The sequence below is a fragment of the Anser cygnoides genome, chromosome 33, assembly GCF_040182565.1.
Source record: "Anser cygnoides isolate HZ-2024a breed goose chromosome 33, Taihu_goose_T2T_genome, whole genome shotgun sequence".
NCBI lineage: Eukaryota > Metazoa > Chordata > Aves > Anseriformes > Anatidae > Anser > Anser cygnoides.
Genome location: NC_089905.1, coordinates 3,033,324 through 3,061,231, shown reverse-complemented (window position 1 = coordinate 3,061,231; position 27,908 = coordinate 3,033,324). Strand labels below are relative to the sequence as shown.

The window sequence follows — 27,908 nt, the reverse complement described above, 5'->3', positions numbered from 1 at the left end:
GGCCGTGCTGGCGGCGGGGCCGGGCCAGCGGCGGCGGCGGGGGCGGCGGCGGCGGCGAGCGCGCAGCGCCGGAGGGACGCGGCTCCCATTCATGAGCAGCCGCGCGCCCGCCGCCCCGGGGCCGCCGCCGCCGGGGCCGGGGCCGGTGCCGGGGCCGGGCGCGGCGGCGAGGAGCGGAGCGGGGCGCGGCCGGGCCGGCCCGGGGCCGGTGCCGGCTCCCGGCGGAGCGGCCGCGGCGGGGCAGGTGCGCGGCGGGCGGTGAGGCGGCGGCGCCGCCGCCATGGACACGTCGGGGCACTTCCACGACTCGGGCGTGGGGGACCTGGAGGAGGACCCCCGGTGCCCTTGCCCGTCGTCGGGGGACGAGCGCCCGCCGCCCGCCGCGCTGCCGCCGCTCCAGCACAGCCTGTTGCACTCCTCGCCCGGGTCGCTGCGGGCCCCTCCTCCCGCCGCCCCCGCCGCCCTCCACCCTTCCTCCCGCCACGGCAGCCAGCTCAACCTCAGCGACCACTTGGCCGGTCACTCGCCGGGCTCGGCGGCGGGCGGCGGCGGCGGCGGAGGCAAGCACCGGCAGCCCAGCCCGCTGGTGCACCGGCGGGACAGCAACCCGTTCACCGAGATCGCCATGAGCTCCTGCAAGTACAGCGGGGGGGTGATGAAGCCCCTCAGCCGGCTCAGCGCCTCCCGCAGGAACCTCATCGAGGCGGAGCCCGAGGCGCAGCCGCTGCAGCTCTTCGGGGCCGGCGGGCCCCCCGAAATCGTCGTCTCGCGCGAGGACAACCACGCGCCCGCCACGCGGCCCCCCGCCCGCCGAGGCCCCCGCGCCGACCGCCCGCCCGCCCGCCCGGCCCCCGCCGCCTTCGCCAAGGGACCCAAGCGCAAGGCGCAGAACATCGGCTACCGCCTGGGCCACCGGCGCGCGCTCTTCGAGAAGCGCAAGCGCCTCAGCGACTACGCGCTCATCTTCGGCATGTTCGGCATCGTCGTCATGGTCATCGAGACCGAGCTCTCCTGGGGGCTCTACTCCAAGGTACGGGGGGCCGCGGGGAGGTTGGGGGCCGCTGGGGTGGTCGTTGGGGGTGTTTGGGGCCGGACGGGGCCGCGCGGGTTTGTTGGGGTCCCGGTGGCTTCGCGGTGGCCATTGGCGTTGGACGGGGCGGGTGCCGATGGGGCTGCGTGTGGCGGGTGCTTTGGTTGGGGTGGGCGCCGCGTCCTGGCAGAGCTGCCCCGTGCCCCCGGTGGGTGTCAACGGAGGGGACGGGGACTGCCCCATCCGGCACCGCGGTGCCTCCCGGCCGCAGAGGGCAGGGGGCTGCCAGGCCCCCCGCCTGGCCAGCCCTCGTGAGCAGGAGCCCCGCTGGTGCTGGGTGCACCTTGGCTCGTCCCCACCTGCGGCTCCTGCCTGGAGGCCCCATAAAAGCCCCCGACTGCCCTTCGGGGAGCGAGGGGACCCGTTTGCATCCCTGCTGGCCCCGTGGTGGTGTTTGAGGGCTGGGGACTCCGGGGCTGGCTGGTGCGGGAGGCCTGGGGGGGCCCAGCCTGGCCCCGCAGCCGCTCTGCCGCCACCGCAGCCAGCGGGAGCTGCCAGCAGCCTGCCTGTGCCCTGCCAGCTTCGGCCTCGTGTCACCGCCAGCCCACCCGCTGGGCACGGCCTCCTGGGGGTGGCCCTGAAGTCGGGGGGCACTGGGGAGCCTGGGGGTCGGCAGGGGCGGATTCGCCCTTACGAGCTCCCAGGGTGGGTGCTGTGGCTGGGGGTGGGGTCAGAGGGGGTGCTGGGCATCCCCAGGGGTGCTGGGCAGGGGCGGGTGGGGGCAGCTGTGGTTGGGGGTCCTCGTCCTCTTCCAGCGATGCGGGTGCCCCATGTGTGGTCTCCTCGAGGAGCCGTGCCCTCCGCGGTGCAGCGAAGCCCTCCATCCTCCTCCACACCCCTTTCTTCTGTATTTTTTTTTTTTTATTGCAGGACGGTGTCTTTTATTTATAATTCTCCCCCCACACACCCCTTTCAGCTCCTGCTCCCTGGCTGTGCTCGTTGGCAGCGATATGAATAACTCTTTGTATAGACATCTGTCATGTTATTTATACCTATCCAGAGAGGGGAAGGGAATAGGCACCCGCGCTGGCAGGGCGTGCGTGGCACCCATGGGCGTCAGTGGGACAGCGCTGTGGGGGAGCTGGGGGGGGGCTTGGAGGACCCCGGCGGGTCCCCGTGCCGCGGGGCAAGGTGCCACGTGCGTGGGGACGGTGCGGAGGGGAAGGAGCCGTGTGGGAAGGGGCTGCTCGCTGCTTCCTGCGATTATCTGGCAATCGCGGCGGGGAGGGCTCGTGCGGGTGGAGGGGGCGATGGAGCTGAGAGCAGGTGGAGGCAGGGACGCGCCCGGGGGTCCCGTGGGCGCGGGGGACCCTGCGGTGTCCCCATGGAAACGGGTCGGGGTGCGGGTGCACCCCCCAGAGGTGCCTCCCCGAGCCCCAGCTGCCCGCAGCTGCCGCTGGGGCTGAGCCGAGCTGCGGGGAGCCCCGGCTCCTTCTGCTCCGGTTGAGGCACGGGGATGTCTCAGTGCCGAGCCCCGCATCCCTCGCTCCCCGTGCCGAGGGAGGACGATGCTCTCGTCCACCGCCAGAGCCTCTTCCAGGCGTTTTCCACTCTGCCCTGCAGCAGGAGCGGGGCTAAGCCTCCCCCTCCCCGGGGTGCCCACTACCTGTTGAGCCACAGACGCCCATGTGCGTGGTGCTGGGGGGGGGGGGGGGGGGGGGGGCAAGGAGAGAAAAGAGGGGGGAACCGGCCGCCCTCGCCGCACAGCACGGCTGCCAGCAGCGCTGCCGCGGCGCTCAGCAGCCCCGGCGCGCCGAGCGGCTGTGTCAGCCGGGGAAGACCCCGTGAGTCAGCGCTGCCTCCGTGCAGCCGCCCCGACCCCTGCCCCAGCGGCTGCCGCCCGCTCGCGGTGCTCGTGCCGAGGGCTCGGGGGCACGGGCAGGGAGCTGCTGCCAGCTGGAGAAGGGTTTGGGGCTCAATGGGCCCCCGCAATCCCCTCCCCTCCCGCTGAGCGCACCCTGGGGTGCAGAGGGGGCTCCCCGGTGCCTTGCACGGAGCCGTGGGCGACTGTCTATAAATACCCCCCGGCAGCCCCCAGCCCCCTCCGTTAGGAAACCGGAGCTCGCTGGCAGGGACGCGGCCGTGACTGAAGGAGCGCCCAGTGCCGGGGCCGGCAGCTGTCGCGTGGATGGGGATTTCGGTGCTGCCGGCCCTGGCCCGCATCCAGCTCTGCCCCCGCGGCCGGCAGCAGAGATGCCGCACGCTCCTCGGGATGTCGGAGCCGGTCAGCGGGGCGAAAGGGCTGGAGCAGGGTCCGGCCTGTGGATAAGCTGGGCTTGGAGATGCGGCGGCCAGGTTTTGCCTGCTTTCTGCCCATCCCTCGGGCGGGATGCGGCCTCTCCTGCCCCCAAGGCCGGCAGCACTGCTTCCCGGCACCGTCGGCAGCCTGCGCGGCACAGCCAGGGCGAAGCAGCCTGGCACTTGCACACGGCGCAGGGAGGATGCGTGCCGGGGTCCCTCGGGGGGCCGAGGCGTCGGTGCCGCTCGGACGAGGTCTCCCCGGCCCCGCGGTTTTCTTTGTCGCGAGCGTGGGAGCCGGCAGCCGCTCTTCCTGCTGGGCCCCTGCGGGACCGGCGCTGGCCGGAGGCGTTGAGAACGGCGGTGGGTGTGCGGTGACCTTTGCCGAACGGCGTTGGCCTCGTTGCCTCCCTGCCTGGCCGTGCTGGGGGGGGGGGGTTCTGCCCCCCGCGTGCGCCCTTCCCGCTTGGTTTTGGGGTGACATTGGATGCCAAGCCACGCCACCTGGGGGGCGGCCCTGCAGAGGTGACAGTGCACGAGGACGGTGCCCGGAGCCGGGAGAGGAGGGATGAGCGTGGACCGTGCCGAGCGAGCCGGGCGCTCGGGGGGTTCCCATCTGCTGCCCTTCCCCGTCCGTACCGGCCCCGGTGCCAGGACCAGCTCTGCCGTGCGGCACTGCTTGCCAGGACCCCTTGGGGTGCGTGTGGGTGCGATGGCCCCGGCAGCGCGAGGTTCCCATGGCTCAGGACAGGGCAAGGGCTGCCAGCTGCCTGGTGCAGCACCGCGCTGGCACGGGGCAGTGCCAGTTCCGTGGCTTCGCATCCTCAGCCGGCGCCGCCAGGCAGCTGCCTCGCCGCGGGTGCTGGCAGGAGGAGGGTTAAGGATGTCTAGACGGCGACTGAGATTGGCCCTAAAGGATGCCAGATCCTTTGCGGGAGTGACATCTCGCTGCAATTAATCCCGGGTGTTCCCCCGAGACACCGGCTCGCTAAAAATAGCCAGCTCGCTGCCAGCTCGCCCCGTGGCGCGCGGTGGCGGTGGCGGAGCCGCTCGGGGTCCCGCCGGCCCCACGCTGCGGGGAGGGTCCCATGTGTGGATGCAGGCAGCATCACCCGGGCAGGATCGGTGCTTCGGGAGGGCCCGGCCTTGGCACGAGCCCTGCCCTGGAGGCTGCCTATTAATAGCGTTGTTTGGTCCCCGGCACTTCTCTCAACACCAGCCATTATATGCACACAATTGAGAGGCGAGTGCCAAGTTGTGAAGCTGCTCACAATGCGTGGCCGGAGCACCCTGAGCGTCCGCAGCGCTGCCAGCAGCCTCTCCTTAGGAAAACTTTCCTCTCTCCCTTCTTGAACTCCCCCCCGTCTGTCCACAGCTCGGCCTTTCCTGCTACCCTGGTCCCGTTCCACACCCCGGCCGCGTTGGCCACGGGGGGAGATGAGCACCAGGAGGGGGCTGCTGCTGCCCGGGGGGCCAGTACAGGCTCACAGCGGCCGAAACGGGGTCTGGGGAAGAGCCCTCGGGGGGAAGATGAATCCTGCCCTTCCCTATAGGGAGCCAGGGGAGGCTGGGAGCATTTGCTTTAGTCACCAGTGAATCAGGGGCTGGTTTAATTTACATAGAGCTAATTAGCAGGAGGATCTGATTAGACCATCCATTAGGGTGCCATAATATTGGGCTAACGCTGGATGTGGATGGATCGCTGGAGTCGCTCGTCCCAGCCGAGGGGAGGCTGGTAATTTCATTTGGTGGAAATGGATTTAGAAAAAAAAAACAAACAAGAAACAATCAAAACGTTTTGGAGAAAGCGCTGCTCTCCAGAAGTGCCCCCAGCGCACGTGGCAACGTCAGGGCTGGGGCCGCTGTGCTGAGATGCCGACGATGGGGAGCCGGGGTGGCCGAGTGCTGGGGGAGGGCGCGGGATGCCCGTGCTGGGGAGGGGGTCAGCATCTCCCTGGGGGCGCAGAGCGGCGCTGGTGCCACCCTCGAGGCTCGTGGTGCCACGCGTCCCGCTGCCCGTCGGGGTCCCCGCCGCTGACGCTCTGCCTGCTGTTTCCTTGCAGGACTCCATGTTCTCCCTGGCCCTGAAATGCCTTATCAGCCTGTCCACCGTCATCCTGCTGGGCCTCATCATCGCCTACCACACGCGGGAGGTGCAGGTAGGTCCCGGGGCCCCTGGCCCTGACAGCCAGGCTGTGGGCTTCGCAGCTGCACCCGGCCACCAGCCCGCAGGGTTTGGGTGCCAGGACGTCCTTTCCCTCCCGTTAGGTCCCTCTGGCTGTTGACCCTCATATGGGGAAGAGCACCTGCAATCTGCTCCGCGGGAGTGATGGGAATTAGCTCGTTAATCCCATTAAAGCTGCCACCGCCTCGCTCTGGCTGGGTTTTGCTCCCTCACCCTGCTCCCAGGTTTGCAGGGGTGCCCTGGCCTGGGTGAGGAGGCAGCAGGGCAGGGCCCCGACTTTTCTCTTTTCACCGCACGGATGATATGCCAAGGGAAGCTGTGAAATACTTTCCTAATCGAGCCTGCCCATTCTTTTCCTCTTTGCTCGCTCCAGCGTTGCTGGGAGAGGAAAGGGCTCCCAGTTTGCTCCGGCTCGGTGCCGACGTATTTTGGGGATGGGAGAAGGGACTGTTGGGTGGGAGAAGGAGCCGGTGCTGGTGTGATCCTGCCCGGATGGCAGCTTGTGAACCATGCCCTGGGTTTGGGGACTGTTGTGGCAGAGTGGCTGGGGCGCGCGGCCAGCGCTGCTGTCCCCAGGGTGCCCTGTCCCCTGCCAGCCCCTCCAAGGCCGTGCCTGGGACTGGCTCCTGCTCCTCCTGCGGGTTCGACATGTGCAAGCGGCCAAGGAAAGGCGCTGGAAAAGCAAACTTCCTCCCTGGGCTCCCAGCCAAGCCAGGGCTGCGGCGTCCGAGCAGCAGGGCCAGGAGCCACCAACGTCCCGGTGAGCCCGGCAAGGGACCCCGCAGCCGTATGTGCCTGTTCGGGGCCAGGTCCCCACTGTCCCGCTCGAGGCTGGCTTGCCTTACGTGCGCTGTTGGGTCTGAGCTTGTCCGGCCCTAAAAAGCAGAGCTGTGCTGCGGTGCTGGCAAAACCTCGGTGCAAAAGGGCTCTGCGCGGGCTGCTCGCGCTCCAGCCTGCGCCGGAGGGACTGCCCGCGGGTGATGGGTTGCTCAAAGCAAATATTTGAGAGAGCTGGGTTTTGCTGGAATAATATTTACCCCCAGGGCTGCTTTGTTTGTGGTCGGCAGGGCAAGCTGCACCCCCAGCTCTTTCTGGCTTCCTCTGGTTGTTGTTCTTGGTTCTGCAAACACCGCGTCCACCCTGACCGGCACGCAGGGCTGTACAGCTCTCATCCTGCTCCGCCTGGAGACGGGGCTGGAATCCCCATTGTCTTCAAGTGCGTGGCCCCTCCGACGGCCCAGGTCTGCTTATTCAGGCTGTGGGTCAGGAAAGTGCTGGAGGACGTGCTAAAATCTGCAGAACCGGCGGGATCGGGGACGTAAGCCTGCGGGCAGGATGCTGCGCCGGGGGCTCGCTGGCGGATGGGAGAGGCAGGCGCTGAGCACGGTGATGGGCCGTGAAACCAAAGCAACCCCAGCGCAGCTCCCGACGTGCGAAGGTTTTCCACCCCGAGGCTTTCTTCCTCCACCGAACAGCTCAGTTCCTTCCACCTTTCCCCACGGACTTGCCAAGGTCTTTGCATCCTCGTGGTTTCTCCTCTGGGCCTTCTCCAGTCCTCCCGCGTCTCCGTTGACGCACGCCGCGCAGAGCGGGACGTGTTGTTTTGTGCTCCCTGTTGGCAGCGACGAGCGCTGTGAAATAATTTCTTCCGCTGTCCTGCCTGCGACCCCCTGCCCAGCGCAGCCTCCTCGGCCGCTGTCCCGCGTCGTTCCTGGGAACCCTTGGGTTTTGCCGGGCTTCGTCTTCTCCAGCTGGAGCCAAGGGAGCCCGTCGCCGGTGGCCGGCTCTCTGAAGCGCTCCTGCCGGGAGCGTTCCCGGTCCCTGCGCATGGAAATCGCGTTGGTCCGCGCGAGGAACCCCGCTGCAGCCGAGCTGCGCCGCCCGCTTCGCCCCCTTCTGCTGCGCCGGTGACTCCGGCAGGGGAGGAAATGAGATTGGTTTGACTCGATTTGCCCCTGACAAATCCACGCTGGCTGTTTATCGCCCTATTATCTTTTAGGTACTTATAAAGGGATTGCCGATAATCTGGCCCGGGATCTCAGCAGAGATGGAAGTGGGGCTGACAGAGCTGTAAATCCTCAGCTTCTCCTTTCCTCCTTGCTCGGGGTGGGGGGGCTGCGTTCACCCTGCCAGCACTGCCAGCCCTCCCCACCCTATAGAAAAGATCAGGCAAGAGCCTCGGCTGCTTCCCTCGGTGCTAATTGCGTTAATTGACAAGTCCTGGGGACGTTCCCAGCTCTCCCCTTGCCGTGGTTTCTCTGGGGCTGGGGGCATTGCCTTGTCCCCACGCAGCGGTGGCAGGAGGGGCTGCCGGCTCTTCGCCCCCACGCTGCCCTCTGTCCCCCGCGCCGCGTCCTGGTGTCCGTGGGCTCGGCAGCCGGCTCTGCCTGGGACGGGAAGGAGCACGCAGAGACGTTTTCCTCAGGAGGATTTATCCCCCAGAGGAGATAAAGAGCAGCCGCCCAGCATCCTGGGTCCTTTTCCTGTTGCATCCGACTGTAATGAAGTGCGCGGTGATGGATGGGCGCATCCCCGCTCCTGCGGGGCAGCAGCTCCGGCGGCCGAGCTGGCTCTGCGGCAGGGGAGGTGGCTGTCACCACCAGCTGTCACCCGGCCGGCTGAGACGGTGGCGGGTCCCCGCGCCGTCCCCGTGCCCATCGCCCCTCCAGCCAGGGCTGCAGGTGAATGAGATCCTTCCCTGCGGTTCCTCTTCCCCCGCCCCCAGCAGCCTCTCAGCTCTCTGCCTCCTGCTGCGAGGCCACGATCTGCTGCTAATTGCGTGTGTCGCTCGCTCCTCGTTACAGCTGAGCGTGTGCAGGGAGCTGGCACAGCCCAGCCTTCCTCCTCCCTGCGCGGATTGCTCCCGGCCCTTTGCACCTGCGTGGCGGGGGCTGCCCCGCTCCCATGGGTGCTGAGGGGCTGGGTGCTGAGGGAGGCGATGGGCTTGGCACAATTTGGTGCTGGCGTGGCCTCGGGGACAGCGCGGCACGTGCCATCCCGTGCCAGCGCAGTGTTTGCTGCTGCTGCACGTGATGGGGGACAGCGCTCAGCTGGCCTGCAGGCTGCCAGCTCAGGCAGGAGGTTTTGGGGGGGCTGCCTTGGGGATGCCCAGAGCCGTGGTTTGTGCGTTCAGTCCCCACCTGTGCACCCAAGGGTGCCGGAGCGCTGCCCCGTGAGCCCCATGGGTGTGCACGGAGGTGGGAGCTGCAGCCCCGGCACACCCCGTGCCAGGATCCCTGGGTGAGCTGTGGGAGCAGAGACCCCCGGGGGGTCACGGGGGGAGCACCCTGCTGGGAGCCTCTCCTTCCACCGTGCGGCTTCCCGGTGCCTTTCCTTGCGCTTTTCCGCACGTTTCGCTCGCCTGCAGCCGCGGTGGTGAACGCACTTGCTCCTTCCCCTGCCGGAGCCGGTGCCGGGGATGCCGGGGTGCCGCCGGACTTTGCCTGGGGTTTCCATGGAAACCCGCCGCAGCGATGCGCTGCGAGCTGCAGAGGGGCTGCAGAAGGGGAAATCTGCCCCGAGCACCCCCCCTTCCCCGTGCCCTTCACCCGGTGCAATTCCCTACACGCAGCCAAAAGGCTCTCTGGCTTTTTCCTCTTGCTAATTTGTTTATTTTTAACACCCTTTTCCAGGAAGGAATGGGCTGTCAGCTTGCTAAATGCCTGAGGATCTCCCTTGACAGCTTGGAGCATTTTTTTATAAACAATTTCTCAAAGCAGCTAAAAGGAGTGGAGCTTTCCAAACAGAAAGGGAGGTGGCCGGGGACAGGCGCTCCGTGAGTCAGTCCCAGCGGCTCTCGCCGTCCCTGGGGACAGCCCCATGCGCCGCGCCGTGCCGGCCCCGCGGCTCGCAGCAGGTGCCAGGGCTGGGGGTGCCGATGGAGCGTTGTGCCAGGGATCCCACCCCCCCGGATGCTCCCAGCCCCCAGGACGAGCCGGGGTCACCCTGCTCTTTGCAGGGTCACGGAGGTGCTGGTGAGGGTAGTGTGCTGCCGCGTCCCCTTGGGGTCCGTTTCCAGCGGTGTCTTTGCCAAGTGCTGCTCACGGGGAGTCCCCGAGCTGGTCCCTGCTGTTGGAGGGGACGTTGGTGGCACCGGCGTGGCCCAGCGTGTGCGGAACAGAGCCGTGGAGGCGCACGAACACGTGGATCGAGGCCGCGTCTCCCGCGGGCCGCGTGGGTGATGCTGGGCAGCGCACGGCTCCCGGCCAGGCGAGGAGCCCCTGCTCCCATCCTGCCGGGTGCTGGGGCTCCTGCAGAGCGCCCGGCTCCTGCTGCAGCGGTTGGAGAGGAGCGGTGCCGCGCTGCTTTGCCCAGGATGAACCTGCAGTTGCTATGACGACCCGGTCCCATCCGTTGCCACGCTTCCTCCTGAAAAGTTGCCCGCATCGGCGTCGCCAGCTCCTGGCCCTCCGCCTGCGGCTGGGAGCGGAGCAGGGCTGCGGTGGCACCTGGGTGACGCCGCTTCTGGTGCGAGCAAAAGGAGCGGGGTGGCTTGCGCCGGTGGCACCGTGGCTCGCCCATCTCTGCCACTGCAGCAGGGATGTCTCGGGGCACCCTAAAGCTTTCTGGGGCGTTTCCAGCGCCACAGCCATGCCCTGAAGGTGCAGGCAGAGCAGCTGGAGGGTTCGGGGAAGGTTTGTTCCCACTGCTTCCATCCCTGGTCCCCCAGGACAGTTCCCTTTATCCATCTCCGTGGGACTCTGGGGTCGGTCCCCTCCAAGCTGCGGGGCTGTGCTGTGGGGCAGGGGCGGCCGGGCCCCCCGGTAACCCTGTGGTTTTGCCTCCCGGTAGCTCTTTGTGATCGACAACGGGGCCGACGACTGGCGGATAGCGATGACGTACGAGCGCATCCTCTACATCAGCCTGGAGATGCTGGTTTGTGCCATACACCCCATCCCCGGGGAGTACAAATTTTTCTGGACAGCCCGCCTGGCTTTCTCCTACACGCCTTCTCGGGCAGAGGCGGACGTGGACATCATCCTGTCCATCCCCATGTTCCTGCGCCTCTACCTGATCGCCCGGGTGATGCTGCTGCACAGCAAGCTCTTCACCGACGCCTCGTCGCGCAGCATCGGGGCACTCAACAAGATCAACTTCAACACGCGCTTCGTCATGAAGACCCTCATGACCATCTGCCCCGGGACGGTGCTGCTGGTCTTCAGCATTTCCCTCTGGATCATCGCCGCGTGGACGGTCCGGGTGTGCGAGAGGTGAGAGGGGCGGGGGCTGCGGCTGGGATTTGGGGCGCGGGGCTTTGGGGTGCCCGGAGCAGGCAGGGAGAGTCCCCAGCAGGTGCCCTGGGGATGGCGGGGGGAGGACGTGGGGGCCCCGCTGGGTGCGGGGAGGCTGGCGAGCGGCGGCGCCTGGCTCTGGCGTCGCTGCGAGCCGAGTGCCATGACAACACCGCGGCTGCAAACCCACTGCCGGATGGCATCACGCCGGCATCGCCGCGCTCGGCGCAGGGGTTGCTGTGGAGACCGGTCCCGGCGGGTACCGCGGCGCCTCCGGTGCTGGGATGCACCGGCACCCCTCGGGGCCCCCTGTGGGTGCCGGGGGGCTGCGGAGGGGGCACCCCAGCCCCTGCCAGGGCTTCTCTGGGAGCTGTTCGACCCCAGCTGCCTGCTGCGCATCCCGGGGCAGGGGGAGGGAGAGGCCCCCCCGGTCCTGTGCGGGGCTGTCCCCGTCCTCAGGGGGCTGTGCTGGGTGCTGAGCCGCGATCAAAGCAGGGCTAATGGCTCAGGACAGCTCTCAAGCCCTGGCTCCCAGCCTTGCCCTCGCTCAGCAGACACTTGTGCTGGCTCTGAAGTGCGGCACCGGCAGTGGGTGGGCCCGTGGGGCTCCCAGGGGGTGCAGGGAGCAGGATACGGCCCTGCCTGCCAGCCGGCTCCGCTCCCAGGCGTTCTTCCACTGCTCTTCCACCTCCCCGGGGAGCGGGGCCGGGGCGGCCCCAGCCCTGGTGGCTTGTCCAAGGAGGTGGCCGAGGGCGTGCTGGGAAGCCCCGCAGGGGTCGAGGGATGCTGCTGGGGAGCGGGGGCTCCCTCCCAGCGCCTGTGGTTTTATTCCCGTGCTGACAGCCACCTCTGCCGGGCCCGTTCCCGTTCCCCCAGCAGCACCGGGACTCGGTGCCACCGGCACCGGGCCCTTGCTCCTCTCCCCATGGCCGGGGTGGAGGGAGCCAGGGCGCGTGGGCTTGTCTGCAGGAAACCGCTCAAGAAGACAAACGCGTGTTATTATTTGCTTTAAGTGGATTAGCCAAATCGCATTAAATCCCTTTAAGTTGTTGCGGCAGTTTGGTGCTGGGCTCAGAAATGCAGGGGTTCGTCACCGCAGCCAGCCCTGAGCCCCCGGCCCCGCTCGAGGGACGCTGCAGCGGGTCCTGCTCGGGGCTGGCAGCACCCGAGGTGCCCCGCTCGCTTTTGGGTGCTTGCAAGGCAGGAGGAAGGAAGACCCTCCTCCTCCTCCTCCTCCTCCCTCGCAGAAGTCACCTCCTGTTCCCCCCAGGGTCTTCGAGCCGCACGGAAACTGCGTTAGGGCAGCTTTAAGTACCGTGGATGTGGACTGGAGCTGCACGCTTGGATTTTACGAGCTTTTGCAGGCTGCATTTATGTTCCTGTTTCTCTTAATGATGCTATTAGAATGTGCTGGAGAGTTGTGTGCTCCTTAATTGTGTTTGGGAGGTTTTTATTTGTACCTCCGAAATGGGGAGCGGGCGGGCGGGCTCCCAGGGGACACTCAGGGGATGGATTTCTGCACCTGGGGGGTTTAGGCTGAAAAACCCGATGTAAATAAATAGCCATTAGCAAGGAAAAATAGAAATGATGCAGAAGAGCCGCTGCAGATTGCCAGCACAAGAGCTGCCGTGAACTGCCACCACCTTCTTGTGCCTACAGAGCGGCAGAGGCGAGCCCCCCTGGCCGGGCTGGAGCTGTGCTGACCCCAGGGACACGCCGTCCGTGGGGCGCGCAGAGACCTGGGGGGTCCAGGATCCTGGGGACAGGCGCTGACCCCAAGGGATGCGCCGTCCCCGCAGCGCGCAGGGCTCCTGGGTGCTGGCACAGCCCCTGCAAGGGCCACCAGGTGTGGCAGCGGGACACTCGTGTCCACCCAAAGCGGTGTGCGCACGGGGGAGAGGACGCGTCCCCGTGCCCCCCCGTCCGGCTGCTGCACCAGCACTGGAACCAGTTCGCTGTGGTTTGCACGGCAGCTCCCGCCCAGCACCCACCCAGGGACGAAGCGCGATCCCCACCGCCGGGGTGGCATCGCCGTGCCGCGTCCCCCCACCTCGCCCTTGCGTCCCCCCGGGGCCGCAGCATCGCTGCGGGCGCCCTCCCCACCCTGCGTGCCGGGGGGGCCGCATCTCCCTGGAGGCAGCGAGTCGCTAAGCAACCCTCGCCCGGCCGCCGCGCTGCCTGCGGTGCTGCCTGCGGCCGCACACGTGCGCCCGCACGTGCCCCCCGCCCGCTCCCCGTTGTATTTCGGGGTGTTCCGCATGTGCACGGCCTCTCGGCACGGCACGGCCACCCGCAACCCACGGCGCGGCCGAGCACGTGCCGCGGTGACGTCCCAGTGCCGCGATGCTCGGCGTGGAGCTGGGCTGAGCGCTGGGGCGATGCTCGGGGCAGCCGTGCTGCGCTTCGCTCTCCGCGGGGAGCGCAGACGAGGGGGTGCTGGAAATCAGCTCTCGGGTCTAAACAATTGCATCAGCCCTTGGCACGAGCGGCCGGCCCCTCTTCCTGCTCGCGCAATGCCAGCTGCTCCTGTTTATGAGCTCCGAGTGCTTCTTGGAAGAGAAGCCGTCGGTCCGGCTGGAGCCTCCGGAGCCCCCTTCCCCCCGTCAGCCCCCGGCACGTTGTTCCCATCAGCTGGGGTCGTCCCCACGGCCTGAGAGCTCACATCCTGCCGCGGGAACCGGGGCTCAGCCTTTATCGGGGAAACGCAAACGCCAGCAGGGGGGAAACGCGCGCCGAGGCGGGGGAAAGCCCGTTGGCCGCATCAACCCGGGGGTGTCCGCTCAGCACGGCACGGCCAACTCCTCCGCGCCACTTGGGTCACCCCTCGGCACGCTGCATCGGGGGCCGGGGGGGCTGGGTGTCTGCTGGCAGCCCCCCGATGTCCTGGGGACCAGAGCTGAGGCTGCGCTGTGGGAATGTGTCGGGTGGGCTCGGCACAGGGAGCCGCTGAAGCTGGTTTTTGGGGAGCCCTCACAGGGTCCCGGGGCAGCCGTGCTCTCCAGCCCCTCTCTGCCCAGGCTGGAGCCTCACCTTGTCGTGGCTGAAGACGCTTTCTCCTGCTCTGCTATTTCATTAGGGTCTCCAGTTACTGGGGGGGGGAGGAAAAAAAATGTAGGAAGAGGAGAAAACCCAACTGTTGGGCGAGTTATGAGCTGCGAAGCTTGGATGAATTGATTTGCAGGGAATTGCCAAAAGCTCCATCTGTTTTTCCTCTAATGATTTCGTGAGGAGGCTGGGAGAAACCTGCTGCGGGGAAGGGACGCGGGCAGGCAGGGCTCGGCGCCGGGCGGCGGAGAGCCCGGCGTGGGGGCCGGTGCCCACCCTGGGTGGGACTGGTGGGGCTGGAGCGAGGGGGGGCTCCTCGGGGGGCACGCACAGCTTGCAACGAGGGGGCCTGCTCGCGTGTTAGCGGGAGGAGAGGCAGCTGGGCTGCTGCGGTCACTGACCTCGGCAGGGCAGGAAGCAGGGCAGGACGTTGGGGCTCGGCGGGGACGTGGCCGCGGAAGGTTTGCAGCACCCCTGGAGCTGGAGATGCTCCGCGGGCGCTCGGTCCCGCGCTGCGAGCCACCCCTGGCTGCAGCCAAGAGCGCGGTGCGTGCCTGCGGCTTGGCAGCGTCCCCGCGGTGCGTCCTGAGCTGATGGGGGGGGGGGGGATGCGGGATTGGGGACGGGACGAGGAGCAGATGGGGTCAGCACTGCTGATGCTCGGGGCCGGGGGCTCGTGCGTGAGTCACCACCGTGACCACTTCAACAAAGCACCCTGAGCACGGTGCCCCTACATCCGTCCACTTGCACAGCAGCTCTGGCCAGAAAACGAGTCCTTGGGGGTCCAGATGTGCTGGGATGCTCTGCCCCGTGCCCCCCAACCACGAGGTTTGCAGGTCCGGACCCTTGTGGGTTAGAGCAGGGGCCCCACATCTGTTTCTCCCATCAGACAGCTCCTGCCGCCGCGCCACGTGGCACCGGGGACGGAGCCGGAGGGCCTGGGACGTGGTGACAGGTCTGACCGAAAGCAGAAGCCCTCGCTGTTGAGTTTTTGCTCTGATTTTGTGCATGTGGATTTTTTTTTTCTTTGCCGGAAATTGTGCAATCGCTGTTGCTATGGGGCATCCCGCCGTGCTATTAATCTTTATTCCCTGTTTCACACGATGCTCTCCTGCCTGGGGAGCCGTCGCACCCAGGTGCACCCACTGCAGCACGCGAGCACCCGCTGCCGCGCTGTGCCAGCGTTTCAGGTGGCAAGCCACCACCCAGGTCATGTCCCCGTCCCCTGCTGTGACACTGACACCCGCGTCTCCTTGACAGGTACCACGACCAGCAGGACGTAACCAGCAACTTCCTGGGGGCCATGTGGCTCATCTCCATCACCTTCCTCTCCATCGGGTACGGCGACATGGTCCCGCACACCTACTGCGGGAAGGGGGTCTGCCTCCTCACCGGCATCATGGTAAGCGCCGCGCCGAGCCGGCCGCCCGGCCCCTGGGCTCTGCTCGTCCCCCGCCTTAAGGCTGGGGCAGCGGGGCACCAGGGCAGTGGGGTTTTTATGGGGACCGGCTTCTCGGCAGGCTTGTCCGAGCCGTAATGGCTTCAGCTCTGAGGTCCCGCAGCCTGAAAGCTGCTGGAGCTGTAATTGCAATTGCTGTAAGTGCGGTAATTGGCAGGGCGTGCTGGTTTGGGTAACGAGGGGGTGGCGCGGGCTGGGTGCATGGTGGGTGCTGTGGGGTGCTGGGCTGTGCCCGAATCCCTTGGGGACACAGTGTGGGACACCGAATCCCTTGGGGACACCGGCCCCTGAACTGGAGCACGTTGGGGCTGCAAACCTGCGAGCTGGCTTTGCCTTTGCTCATCCTTGCGGGTGAATTTGGGGTGAATTTGGACCCTTGTGCTGTGAGGGAGCAGGGAGCCAGGCCGTAGCAAAGCCTGGGGCGGGGGGGGGGGGGCAGCAGCTGCAGACGGGGACACAGAGAGGCCCCCGAGCATCCCTTGGCCGCCCTGCTTGCGCAGCCTGGCTTCCATCGCGCCGAGTGATCCCAAATGCTGCCGGCGTCCCGTGGGGAGCGGGGGCCAGCTGGGAGCGCTCCCCGCCCACGGCACCGCTGCTTCGCTTGCTCGTGGCCAGAAGGTCGCTGTCCTTTGGGGCCCTGAGCGTACCTGCTCCAAGATGCTCGTGAGACGTCCCAGCTTGTGCGGCTTTCCAGCTGGGGACAGCTCAGGAGCCAGCGCCAGGGGCCCCAGCGAGGCACGGCTCCTGCGCAGATCAGCACCCCAATTCGGTCCCTGCCTTGGGTGCCTGGCTTTGAGGACGGAGCTGCCCCCGTCCCGCCTGGCGCGCGGGCAACCGGCACCAGCATCGCTTGGCTCGGCTGCCGTCGTGCCCCAGGAGAGCCCTTGGCTAAGGCGGCTCTGCTGGAGGGTATTAATTTGATATTATCTGCAAGTATTTCATCTGTCTCCTGTAAGGTTGGGCGCCAGGGAGGCTGATGCTGTTGATAGGAGCCAACCGAGGGAGAAAACTCAGGGAGGGCTGGACGTGGCGTTTCCACCAGCACGGTGGAACGCTGGCCAGTAAAGCCCCTCTCCACCCAGGAGCTAGGGTGGGCACCCCCGGGCTGGGGACCCCCTCAGGGCTGGGGACCCCCCCGGTGTCCCCCTGAAAGGCCCTGGGGGCCAGGAGCACGCTGGGGCTCCCCGAGCAGCAGCACCGGGGCCGCTGGCAAAGGGAGAAGTGGTGAAAGCCGAGAGCGCGCGCTGGGACCTGCCGGGATGCTAAAGGATTCAGCTCAGCCCATGATGTTAATTAATGACTCTTTAATAAATTAAGGATCGTTTGCCAGGGTCGTGGGCCTCTGCCAGAGCACCGGGGAGGGGGGAGCGGCTCATCTGGTGCGGGCAGAGGCAGGCGGCGCGCAGAGCCCCGCGGGGAGCGGAGGGTCCCCTGCCTTGGCACCTTGGGTTTCTGCCGACAAAGGCACGCCGGAGGCGACGGCTGTGGAGTGGCGCGGATCCGCCGCTAATCGCTGGGATAAAGCGAGCTCCAGCTGTTGCCATCTGCAGCCGTTCGGGGGGTCCCGCTCCATCCCGTGGCACTGCAGGGGGCTGGGACCCCATCCCCGCTCTCCTCCGGGGTGCTCGGTGCCTTCCCCGCTGCCCAGTGACCCCGGTGACACCCCTACATGGGGCGAGCATCGTGGTGCTGGGACAGATCCTGGCCCGTGGCTGGCAGCGATGAGCAGGATTAGCTCGGCCGTTCCTCGTGTCCCCAGGGCTCTGGGGAGGCGAGGGCTCACCACTGACCTTGTAAATCAGCTCCGTTAATTACTGGGTGCGTTGGCAGCCGCTCAAGGACGCGGTGGGAAGCTGGGTCCTCTGATAAACCCCGGTTAACCTGTTGGGATCATTGGTTTCGTGGGTAGGGGGCACGTGGTGCTTCAGTTATAGGGGTTTGCAATCCTGGGGGAAAGCACAAGGGTGAGAGCGACTGCAGGGCTGAATCCACTCCCCAGCCAACGTCCCTGTGTCCCCCCCCGTCCTTGCTGTCCCCGTGCAGGGCGCCGGCTGCACAGCCCTGGTGGTGGCCGTGGTGGCCAGGAAGCTGGAGCTCACCAAAGCGGAGAAGCACGTCCACAACTTCATGATGGACACGCAGCTGACCAAGCGGGTAAGGTGCCGGGGATGGCTCGGGGTGGGGGCAGCGGGAAGCAGGGGTGCTCCGGGGCGTTTTCTTCTCCGCTCTGATGGGAAACTGCAGCCTGCAGCATCCCCGAGGGTTGGTCCCACGGGTACCAGGGCGGGAGCGAGGTGTTGAGTGCCTTGAATGCAAAACAGGCTCAAGCATTACGGTAAAAGCAAACGGCATCAGCCCTCTGCTCCACTCCACTCCACTTTACAGGGCTGTAGGAAGTGCAACGAGCTCTGCTGCACCTTGGGGAGGAAATGCCCGAGTTTTTTTCTTTCCTTGGAGGAGACAGACCATCTCCTCTTGTGGAATATGATCTCACTTATCTCAGTGTCAGGAAGACGAGAGGATTTCAGTGATTCAGCATCTTGCCTGCTGCAGACGAGAGCTGCGCCGTGATGCTGCTGCGGTCTCGGTCCCCAAAGAAGGACCCAGAGGCCGTGGCTGCGGCAGGCCCGTGGGCACCAGCTGGGCTGCTCCTGGATTTCAGTCACCAGCAAAACACAGGGGAAGGGGACAAGGGTGGCATCCGGGGCTGTGGGACACCCAGGACATGTCCCATGTGAGCAAACCATGCTGCAGCATCGCAGTTTGAAGTTTGGGCATCTCCACAGAGCTCCCCCACCTCTCCAAGGGAGTGAAATCCCAAACCAGTTCCTGTTTGCCCTGCAAGATGCCCAGGCATCTGTGGTCGCTGCGAGTGGCACAAGGGCCCCGTGACCCATTGGGCACCATGTCCCCAGCAGCGTGCGAGGTCTGTCGGGGGAGACCTCTGGTCTCAGCAGCCCTGTTGTGGCGCAGCGTTGGTGACCCAGCGGCACTGGATGGCTGGGTGGGCTCCTAACACCGATGTTGGGGCAGTGTTTATGTGAGATGGAGCGAGGGGCAGTGCAGCCAGGCTTGGAAGCAGAGGCGCAGCCCATCTGCCCAGCTGGTGGGGATGGGGCACCCTCTGAGGGTGTGCACAATGGTGAGAACAGGAGCCCTGAGTGTCCAGCGCTGGGCAAAGCGGCTTCCCTGGGCAGGACAAGCTGATGCTCCCCACCTCAATGCAGGCAAGCAGGTAAAGCACAGCCCGGGTGAGGGGGTGCTCAGAGAGCAGCAGCGATGCCCCCAGGAAGGACTCAGCATCCTTCCCCCTTCGGTCCCCGCGGCTGAGCCGTGGCCAGGAGGCTGCAGCCACAGGTGCCTGGGTGGCGTGCGTGGTCAGGCTGGGACAGCACCCAGCTGGTCAGCCCCTTCCTGCGGCCGGGGATGTGGCTCTGTGGGCTGCGTGCCAGGCAGGCTGCGGCCAATTCGCTCCGGAGCAAGCAGCAGGGCTGCAGCTGAGCCACGGAGGCTGTGGAAGCCGCGACCTTGCGCCAGCAGCCGGGGCGAGCACGGGGCTGATGCCTTCTGTGCATGCGTGTGTCCAGCCAAAACCAGCAGACAGACGCAGGAGAGGAGAAATACTCGGGGATTTATTTTCCTTCGAGGCGTCGGTTCAGTGTAAACTTCCCACGCGGGTGAGGCGCCTGATGGCTGGAGCGCGGGGAGCGGTTTTCCCCAGGGCGTCAGAGCGGGGTGGGATGGGGATGTGGACGCGGCGGGGGCCAGGACGCGCTGCTCTGCCTGGAGCCCGGAGCACAGGCTGCTCCGTCCCCACCGCGCGTGACCCCTTGCACACACGCAGGAGCTCGTCCAGGCGCACGGAGCCGAGCGCCACGCTCCCAGCTGGGGCGAGTCAAGCGCTGTCGCAGCAGCGCAGCAGCAGCTATTTCTGCTCACAAACGGCAGAACCCAGCGAAGCCAGAGCATTGTTTCCGTGAAATAACATGTCCCACGCGCTGGACCAGATGGGGCCGGTGACCTGCGGCCGACTCCCTTCTCTTACAGATCAAGAACGCTGCAGCCAACGTCCTGCGGGAGACGTGGCTCATCTACAAGCACACCAAGCTGCTGAAAAAGATTGACCACGCAAAAGTCAGGAAGCACCAGAGGAAGTTCCTACAAGCCATTCACCAGTAAGTGGGGCGTGCGCCAGCTCCCGCAGCAATGGGGGGAAGGGGGGAGTGGGCTGCTGAGCCCTGGGGAGGGGTGACCCTGCCCGTCCGCGGGGGACTGGGGACAGTTTCCCATTTCCCTGGAAGCAGACAGGTCTCTGGCTGCGTTTTGCAGCTGCAGTTTGGGAAAGGGGGTGCATCCGTGTTGCTCTCTCCTCCTCCCCAGGTTGCGGAGCGTGAAGATGGAGCAGAGGAAGCTGAGCGACCAGGCCAACACGCTGGTTGACCTTTCAAAGGCAAGTCCTCGCTGTAACCTCGCGGCCCGGCCAGGCTGCAGGAGTGTTTCTCCTCACTCGGAGAACCTAAAGCAGACCTGGCTGACTGCAAAATGCTCCGGTTCCTGAGCTGTCAGCTGGGAATCGCTGCCAGGGGATTGCTGCCTGTGCACGGCAGGAGGAAAGAGCACAAACACAAGCTGGGAGGTGGGCGGGGGGGGGGGGGGGGGGGGGCACCCCGCTTCCAGTAAGGGTCTGTGCTCAGTGTCCCTCGGGAAAGCATCGCAGCCCCAGCTGAGGATGCTCAGCGGTCAGCAGCGCTGGGTTTCATCATTTTAATGTCCTTGTAGTGGAAGAGGGGGCGAGCCCAGCACCGGTCACGGTGCGGAGGGGCTGGGGCCGGATGCGCCGCAGCGGGTGCGTGGTGTTTGCCGTGCCGCCGCCCGCAGCCCGAACCTCCCAGCGCCTCGTCCTGGTCTGGCACGGGAAGGCTCTGGGGGCACAGGCTGGTTTTGCTGGCAGGAAGGGATTAAAACGCAGGGATTATCCTGCGGGGTGGCACCCCAGATCGCTGCCCATCCTTTGGGGCCCTGCCTGCATCCCAACAGCAGCTGGCTCGAAGCGGGCAGCAGCTCCCCCTTCCCGTTCTGCTAACGGGGCTGTTAGGGCAGCTCTGGGGCTCTCCTACCAGCCCAGCCAAGGAGATCACCTCTGCCCTGGGGGGCTCTGGGCAGGATGCCTGGGAGCAGGCGGTGGGGCCGAGATGGCCGAGAGCAGCCCGGGAGCTGCAACGAGGGCCCAGCAGCATTAATCACTTTGGTGGGGCACACGTGGGTTGTAATGGAACGGAGCGTTAGAGGCAAAGCCACAGCTGCCCCCTGCACCTCGGGTGAACAACCCTACAGACGGTCTGGGGAGGCGACGAGCTGCTCCGCTGCGGTGACCGCATGAAGGTGACGCACGGGGAGGCGAGCTGCCAGCCCCCGCTGTTGCAGGCTGGTGTAGGGCCGCTCCTGGTCCCCCTCGCCGTCCCCTCCTGGTCCCCCTCCCTGTCCCCTCCTCTGCTGCTTGCTCTTTCTCCTCTATTTCACCGCGTTGTGCTGAGCTTGCAGAGCTGCCTGATGAGAGCTGACAGCGCCGGGGCGTGCTCGCAAGGTCTCAGCAGGCGAAACCTCCGGCGCTTGCAGCCCGGGCGGCGTGCGGTGGCTCAGAAGCAGCCTCTGAAGCCTGGGGACGGTGCGGGGCTGCCTCGCAGGAGCACTGCGAGCAGGGCTCGGCGTTTCTGCTCTGGGCAGCGGTGCAGCGCCCCTAGCCACCGCGCCAACCCCTCGGCTGTCTCCTCTCTCCCCGCAGATGCAGAACGTGATGTACGACCTCATCACCGAGCTCAACGACCGCAGCGAGGACCTGGAGAAGCAGATCGGCAGCCTGGAGTCCAAGCTGGAGCAGCTCAGCGCCAGCTTCAACTCCCTGCCGCTGCTCATCGCGGACATGCTGCGCCAGCAGCAGCAGCGCCTGCTCGCCGCCCTCATCGAGGCGCGGGGGGTCAGCGTGGCGGTGGGCACCCCGCAAACTCCTCTCTCCGAGAGCCCCATCGGGGTCAGCTCCACCTCCTTCCCCACCCCTTACACTAGCTCAAGCAGCTGCTAAAAACGCAGAGCGAAGCCCCTCGGCCCTCCACGGACACGGGAAGAGCTGACGCGCGGGTCCTGAGGTCTCAAGGGACTTTCTTCGGGTTTCTCGAAGCGCCGCGGGAACGTTCGGTGCGACCAGCGGTGCCGAGCGGGTGCTCGGAGCTCGCTAACGCCTTGGAATAGGAAATCTAATCCCCGTTTAGGTGCCTCTACACGTGGTGAAGGAAGGGGACGGGAGGCGAAGCCTCTGGCAAGGCCCGTGCTGCAGTGTTCGGTGGAGGACAGAAATCCACGCTCAATCTCAGGTCTTCACATTGAAAACAAAACAAAACAAAAACAAAACCAAGTCGGAAGCACTGAAGCAACGGAGACACCAGAGGAAGAGTATTCCACTGTGTGGACCCCGGGGCCGGGTGCGAGGCCGGGGCCGCTCGCCCAGGGCGCGCTCCCCTTCCTCCTGCTCCGCTCCCAGCCCCGGCGGGCAGGCGCCCATCCCGTGGCTTCTTGCACAGGCTCTGACCTAAGATGTCCACGCTCCATCCCATCTCCTTGCCAAGACACGAATGCACACACGCACCTCTCGCGTTCCAGGGTAGGTGACGGTGCCTGACCTGCCTGGGGGTGTTTCTCCGGAGCAGCGAGAGGTTTCTGCTCGGGCAGGACAAGCAGCGGTTCTTCTTCTTCTTCTTGGCGCCCGGAGCTCGGGAAGCAGTGCCTAAAGCAGGCGGGGAACGCCGCCCCGTTTCGGAGGTGTCCCCACCGTCACCCACCCCGGAGCACCCCTGCGTTTCGGGAGGGCGCCGGGCACGTCCCCAAGCCTGGTGCCGTTCGCAGCGGCCCCAGAACTGCCGGGTGCACAACGCCCCCAGCCGAGCCGACGGCGCCGAGGTTGGGGGCTCCCTGTAAAGCGGTGTAGTGACGAAGGCGAGTACCGAGTGGGACGCTTCATCTGTTTAAAACCAACCCCCCTCCCTTGTCCCGCTTCTGCTGGGTTTGGTGGGGATCAGCAGCACCATCCGGGGCCGGCTCCGGCTTTTAGCTGGTGCTCAGCTCTCTGACAGACATCACCTGGCTACTTTGGGAAGGAACCGTTTTCTGTTCTGCTTTCACCATTTCCCCTTTTTCTTAGCTCTGCCCTGCGGTTGTTTTGGGGCTCTGCCTGGCCTTTGCACAGAGCCTTGCCTCCTGCCAGCAGGCTGCAGCTCTGGGATGGTGTTTGCTGCTTTCAATGAAAACTCAGCAGAGGATATTTATATATTTTTAAACAGATGAAGTAACCGTGTAATTACTCCGCGATATTAATTACACATCACCCGGCAGTGTCAGTAATTGTAATCAAAGTCACTGTGTTACGCCAGGTATACTTAGCCTGTAATCTTCTCCTGTGTAACTCTTTCACTTCCATAAATAACGCCGCATTTCACGCGCACGTAGGCAGGGCCGTATCAGCCTGGTGCAGAGGGATTTCTGTGCAAAACTCCACTTACTGCTGGTGGTAGGTGTTTTACTCCCTGCGCCCTGCAATTAAAGTTGCATAGAAAACAAGCGGCGGGTAGCAAGGCGCGCTCCCCCCCGCCAGCTCCAGCCATCAGCATGCAGTGGAGGAGGAGGAGGAGGAGGAAGAGGAGGAAGGCTCCTCTGCTGTGGGCTCCGGGGGAGCTGCAAAATGAGCTCCTGGTGCTGCAGAGGTGGTTGTGTTAAGGCTGTCGGTAGCATGGTAGCAAGCCGTGGTTGTTCTTGTCGCGTGTTTTGCATTCAGGGAGGAGAGGAGGTGCACGGAGATCACTGCCAGCCTTTTCTATTCCTTGGCCAGCAGCAGATACTCAGCTTCTGGGAATGCGCTGCTCTTCCCCTTTTCAAAGATCTTGTCATTAGTGTAATTGTAGGGTGGGCAGGACTGCTGGGAGAGTGTCACTGCCTCGGCAGCAGCCCAAAGTCTATTCTGAGCCTTGCTGCCAGTCCCCGTGTGCCTACAGGTAACCCTCGTCCACACTTCCCCGGTCCTAAGATGGCGATAAAGAAGCTTCTGCCCGTCTTTGTAAGGAGGTTTCAAGCCTGGCAATGAAGAAAGCCTTGTAAATTCTAAGAGCGAGCCTAAAATACAGAATCTCCACTGGCCGCAGGCAGCCAGCAGAGAAAAACATTTCCCCGCCTCTTCTGTGGTTTGTGTAGGAACAAACTGCCGTGTACAACATGTACACGGAGATGCAGAAGTACATCCTAGGGCGTTGGATAGCTGAGGGAAGTATTGATGCCTGAGAATCGATATCACCAGCGGGAACCTCCTTACGGGCTAATCATCAAGTCTGGGAAATCAAACTGAGTAAGACGGGATGAGGAAATGCCAGCTGGCTAGGACCTGAGGCTGCGAAGGGGAGTGAAATACCAGCGGTGAAAGCTCGAGCAGTGCAACCAGTGCAGGAGAAGCTCCTCTTTGGGCAGAGCTGCTGCTTCGGCGTGCTGTCACGAGGGGCCAGGAGCGACAGGAGCCAGGCTGGGGAGGTGGCATCCCGGCTGCAGTGCTGGGTTGTGCCGGGCCACGTGCTGCTGCATGGCTTTGGGGTGCCGGAGCTCACGGCACCGCTGCAGCTCCTGGCCCTGCATCCTCCACGCTGGGCTCTGTGCCCTACGACCTGCAGACTGCAGCCCCCAGCCCTGCACCCCACACACTGCACCTCCCGTCCTCACCCCTGCACAACCCCAAAACCTCCCTGCCCAGCACCTCGCAGCCCTGGGTCTGCACCCTGTGCTCGGCACCTTGCACCCTGCAGCACGTGCACCCTTGATCCTCCATCCCGCACCCTTGATCCCCCGTCCTGCACACTGTGCACCCTGCTTCCACCATCCCGCACCCCCCTGTTGGTTCAGCACCGCATCCCACTGTCAGTCCTGGGGCCAAGTCCCGGTGCCCACCCCGGGCACTGAGCCCACCGGGGCCAGCCCTGGGGCTCCCCCCACCTCACGGCCCCAGCCCCGCCGCCGGGACCGGAGCCGCCCTGAGGCCACGGTCAGGGCTCCTCTCCCCAGCAGGCAGAGGCGGGCACGGGGCGAGCTCTCCACGACCCCAACCCAAGCACCCCAGCATGGTCTGGTGCCTGGGGTGCGCACCTGGAGCTGTTCCCCCGCTCCCTGCATCTTGGTACGAGCGCTGGCGTCACCTCAGTGCACGTGGCAGCCACCAACGCACGTGCACCGGGGCGCACGCTCATGTCCCGGAGCTTCCCTCCCTGGCAGCCGGCTGGCAGGACCGCGGTGTGCAGCCTCCCCCTGCCCATGGCAGGATGCTCCCCGGTGCTGTTCACACACCTGAGAAAGTTGTTTCGGAGCCTGCGGCCATGGGCCCGGAGAGGCTGCCCCTCCAACTGCGTCCGGGCAAGCGGAGAGAAGAGCTGGGACCACCGACAGATGCGGAGGAAAAGCACAAGAACAAAACTGAAACGTAAATTTATAAACCCAAAGAGATGCTGACCTCCTCCCGCAGCCGGGAAGCCGTCGGACCCCGCACACCACCAGGACCGAAGCTGCCCGCACCCCGGTTTTGCAACGCAAGAGAAAAACCACCCCGTGCTCTCTTGCTGCTAGAGCCAGCGAGGTGATCGCGCCCCGAAGCCCCTCCAGGACCCACCCTACGACAGCCAGTCTCCTTTTCGGCACAGCCTTGGTTTTTGCTCCACGAACCTCTTGCACTGCCTGCAAGGAAACGTCCTAGAAACGCCAGAAAAATACAAAATCCTCTCTGCAAACTCACAGACTGAAGCGTTTCTGTCCAGACTTAAGGAGCTTCAACATGGGTTTGCATCTTGCCTCTGTACTGCTCGCTTCTTTTTTAATAATAGGGGAAAGCATAATAGTTTATTTTAACTATGAAATATATTGCTATATTATAAAGGTTATTGTAACTTTCAATTATGGTTTTGTATCCAACCAGTTTGTCAGCAGGCAGCGACGCCAGCCTGCTGCCAAAATGTCTGTTTCTGAGTACAGTCACTGCTCCACGTGAGGACGGAGGCCAGGGGTAGCAGAGGAGGCTCTCTGGACTCCGTCCAGAAGGACTCCACGTGCTCCTCATCCCTTCCACCCCCGGGCATTAATTCCCCTTGCCTGGAAGCTGGCCTTCAGCAGGTCTAAATTCACGCAGCCCGGCCACACTGGAGCTTTGCTTCTCCCTAGGGAAAGGTGTGTTCCCCTTTTCTCCCGGGGTCTCAGCCCCCTCAGCGGTTCCTGGAAAGCCATTTCCTCCCCCGGTCGTCTTCTCTAGCGAAGGTGGGGTTCAGCTCACCGGGCACGGACTGTACGAGGGCCAAAATTCCCCGTTTGCCCCCGGGGACGGAGGCTCTCAGGGACAAAGCAGCGCAGGGTGCGCCGGGCTCCCCGCTGGGCTTTCGGCGCGGAGACCAAAACATTTCGGCTCAGCACCGAGTGACACGGGCAGGGTCCGGATATTCTGAACTAGGGAATCACTTGTGCCTAGAAAAGCGCAAGGGGCGCAACATCCTCCTCCTCCTCCTCGGCAGAGCTGCGCGCCAGAAAGCACTGCGGGGCCCGATCCTGCCTGCTCGGGCTCCCTTGCCCCCGAGCCGGGGCAGCGCGGGGTTCCCTTGGGAGGAGGGACGCCGAGGCAGCGCGCTCTCTTTTTCCTCTCAGGTCAACACGTAGCTGTTGGGATGACGGGGTAAGGACAGCCCTGCACGGGCGACCGCTGTTGCTGCAGGTAAGGCCTCGGCGCAGGGAGGGAGCCCGCTGCGCCCGCCCAGCGGGGAACGGCCCCGAGGGGATTTGGGCACCGTGCCCAGCTCGTGCCGGGTCTCGGGCAGGACAGGAGCTGGCCCTTGGGAGGGTTTTGGGCTTTGCGACCTGGCCTGCGGAGGCACTAGCGTGGTTTTGGTCCCTTCCATCTCAGACTGTGGTGGTGTGGAGAGACGAAGGGGTGGCCCCGAATTTAGAAGAGAGACGCGGTGAGGGTGCAGGGACTTCTCAGCCTTCCGGTGCTTGATGGTACTCTGAGAGCAGCTCTTCCCTACATCCAGCCCCAATCTGGCTGCAGCTGATCTGCATCTCGTGTAGGACAAGATTTGTGGGCAAATAAGTCTTAAATTTCCTTTTGCAGCCCTGCCCCCTGTTCCTGGGCAGTCTTCCTGTGCGGAGCGTGGCCTCGCTGGTGGCCACGGCCAGGAACGGGCAGAGCGTGTGGGACCAACTCCTGCTTTCTTCCAGAGCAAACAAAAGCCCCTACACCAACTCTTCCGTATCAGAGCAGTTGTCACTGTAGTGCTGTCATTATCGCTGTTAATTGCTGTCGCAGCTGTGCTGGCCTGACCCTCCCAGGCCGATTATCCCACTGGGAGTCACGGCAGCACCTGTACCTCACCGAGCGCTCCGGCCGTGAGCTCCAACGTCTTCTTGCTGGCCCCTGCAGCCTGATCTCCTCCGGTATCCCCAGCTCCTGCCCCGCAGCAGCTTGCTGTGATGCTGCCCCGAGCTCTGTGGTGGGGCTGGCTCCAGCTGCCCCCCGTTGGGACCCAGCCCAGGACCAGACGGGGCCTTACAGCTGGGCTGGAGGAGAGGGGCTGGCTCCTCTCCTCGGGAGGGCAGGGCTGCCCCTCTCCTGCTAGCTCTGGGGGTGCCTTGAGATTTCTAGGGTGCTTGGGCTCCCTGCGCTGCTCTCCCTCGGGTTCCTCCTGCCCTGTGTCCCCCTGGCTGGCTTGCAGGCCTGTGACTAGCAGGTAGGTTTGCTGGGGTGTTGGTGGTGACCTCCTGGGGGGTTTGGGAAGCTGCTGCTGGAAGGCTGTGCTCCGCTTCCAGCCCCAGCTTCTCCTCGCCCAGCTCCGAGCTTCCTCCCCATAGCCACATGGAGGGCACAGGGTTGCAGACAGGGGATTTTGCAGGGGAAAGCCAAGCTGCTCTGTGGGATGAGGCGTTTTCCCCCAGGTGAGTCCCGTCTGCCCCCTCTTGCTCAGGCAATGGGGCACAGGACAGGTCTCCAGCACCGTGAGCCCGGTGGCTGCTCTCATCCGGGACGCTCGATGCGCGCCTTGCGGCACCCGGCTCTGCTCCGTCTTCTACCCAAAGTGTTCTTCCCCTCGCGCTGCCGGGGTCTTAGCACACCCCAACGCACCTCCTGGCCCTGGCGGAGCTGCTCGCGTCTCTGCGGTCAGGCTCTGGCCCCGGGCTTACATTCCTCCTTCTGGTCTGAGCGTGGCTGGGTCTCCTAAACAGGGGAAGGGAGTGGGGACTTGCCTGTCCCGACAGCATTGCCATAAAACTGATCTGTACCCAGAAACAGGCATGTTTTAAACTATGGCTTTAACCTGTTCACTGTAAAAAGTGCCTTGGACTTTAATCTGAAGAGGTCAGTATCTATAAATATTTACCTGTGCGGTGTGTAAGTATGCAGATACCTATGTATAGTTACACACACAAATATATGATATATACGTACATATATAAATGCTTCGGACCCCTCTGTTCTGCTGGTCTTTGGAGCTCTGTTCTTCCTGCCGGTGGGAGCGGTGTTCGGCTTTGGCTCGGAGCAAGGCTCAAGGTGCTCGTGCCGTGGTTGCATCGCTCCTGTAGGACAGCCCCGTGCTGCAAGCGGTG

General features: G+C 65.0%; 1 protein-coding gene across 1 annotated transcript; it reads left to right on the top strand.

Moving 5' to 3' along the window:
- The first annotated feature begins 54 nt into the window (after nucleotides 1–54).
- On the top strand, nucleotides 55–27,776 carry KCNN3 (potassium calcium-activated channel subfamily N member 3). The gene is made up of 8 exons (XM_048049261.2): nucleotides 55–1,030; nucleotides 5,392–5,487; nucleotides 10,305–10,723; nucleotides 15,050–15,191; nucleotides 17,292–17,402; nucleotides 19,296–19,423; nucleotides 19,629–19,698; nucleotides 21,031–27,776. The coding sequence occupies exons 1-8, from the start codon at nucleotides 281–283 to the stop codon at nucleotides 21,325–21,327; spliced, it is 2,013 nt and encodes a 670-aa protein (XP_047905218.2). The 5' UTR covers nucleotides 55–280; the 3' UTR covers nucleotides 21,328–27,776.
- The last annotated feature ends 132 nt before the right edge of the window (nucleotides 27,777–27,908 follow it).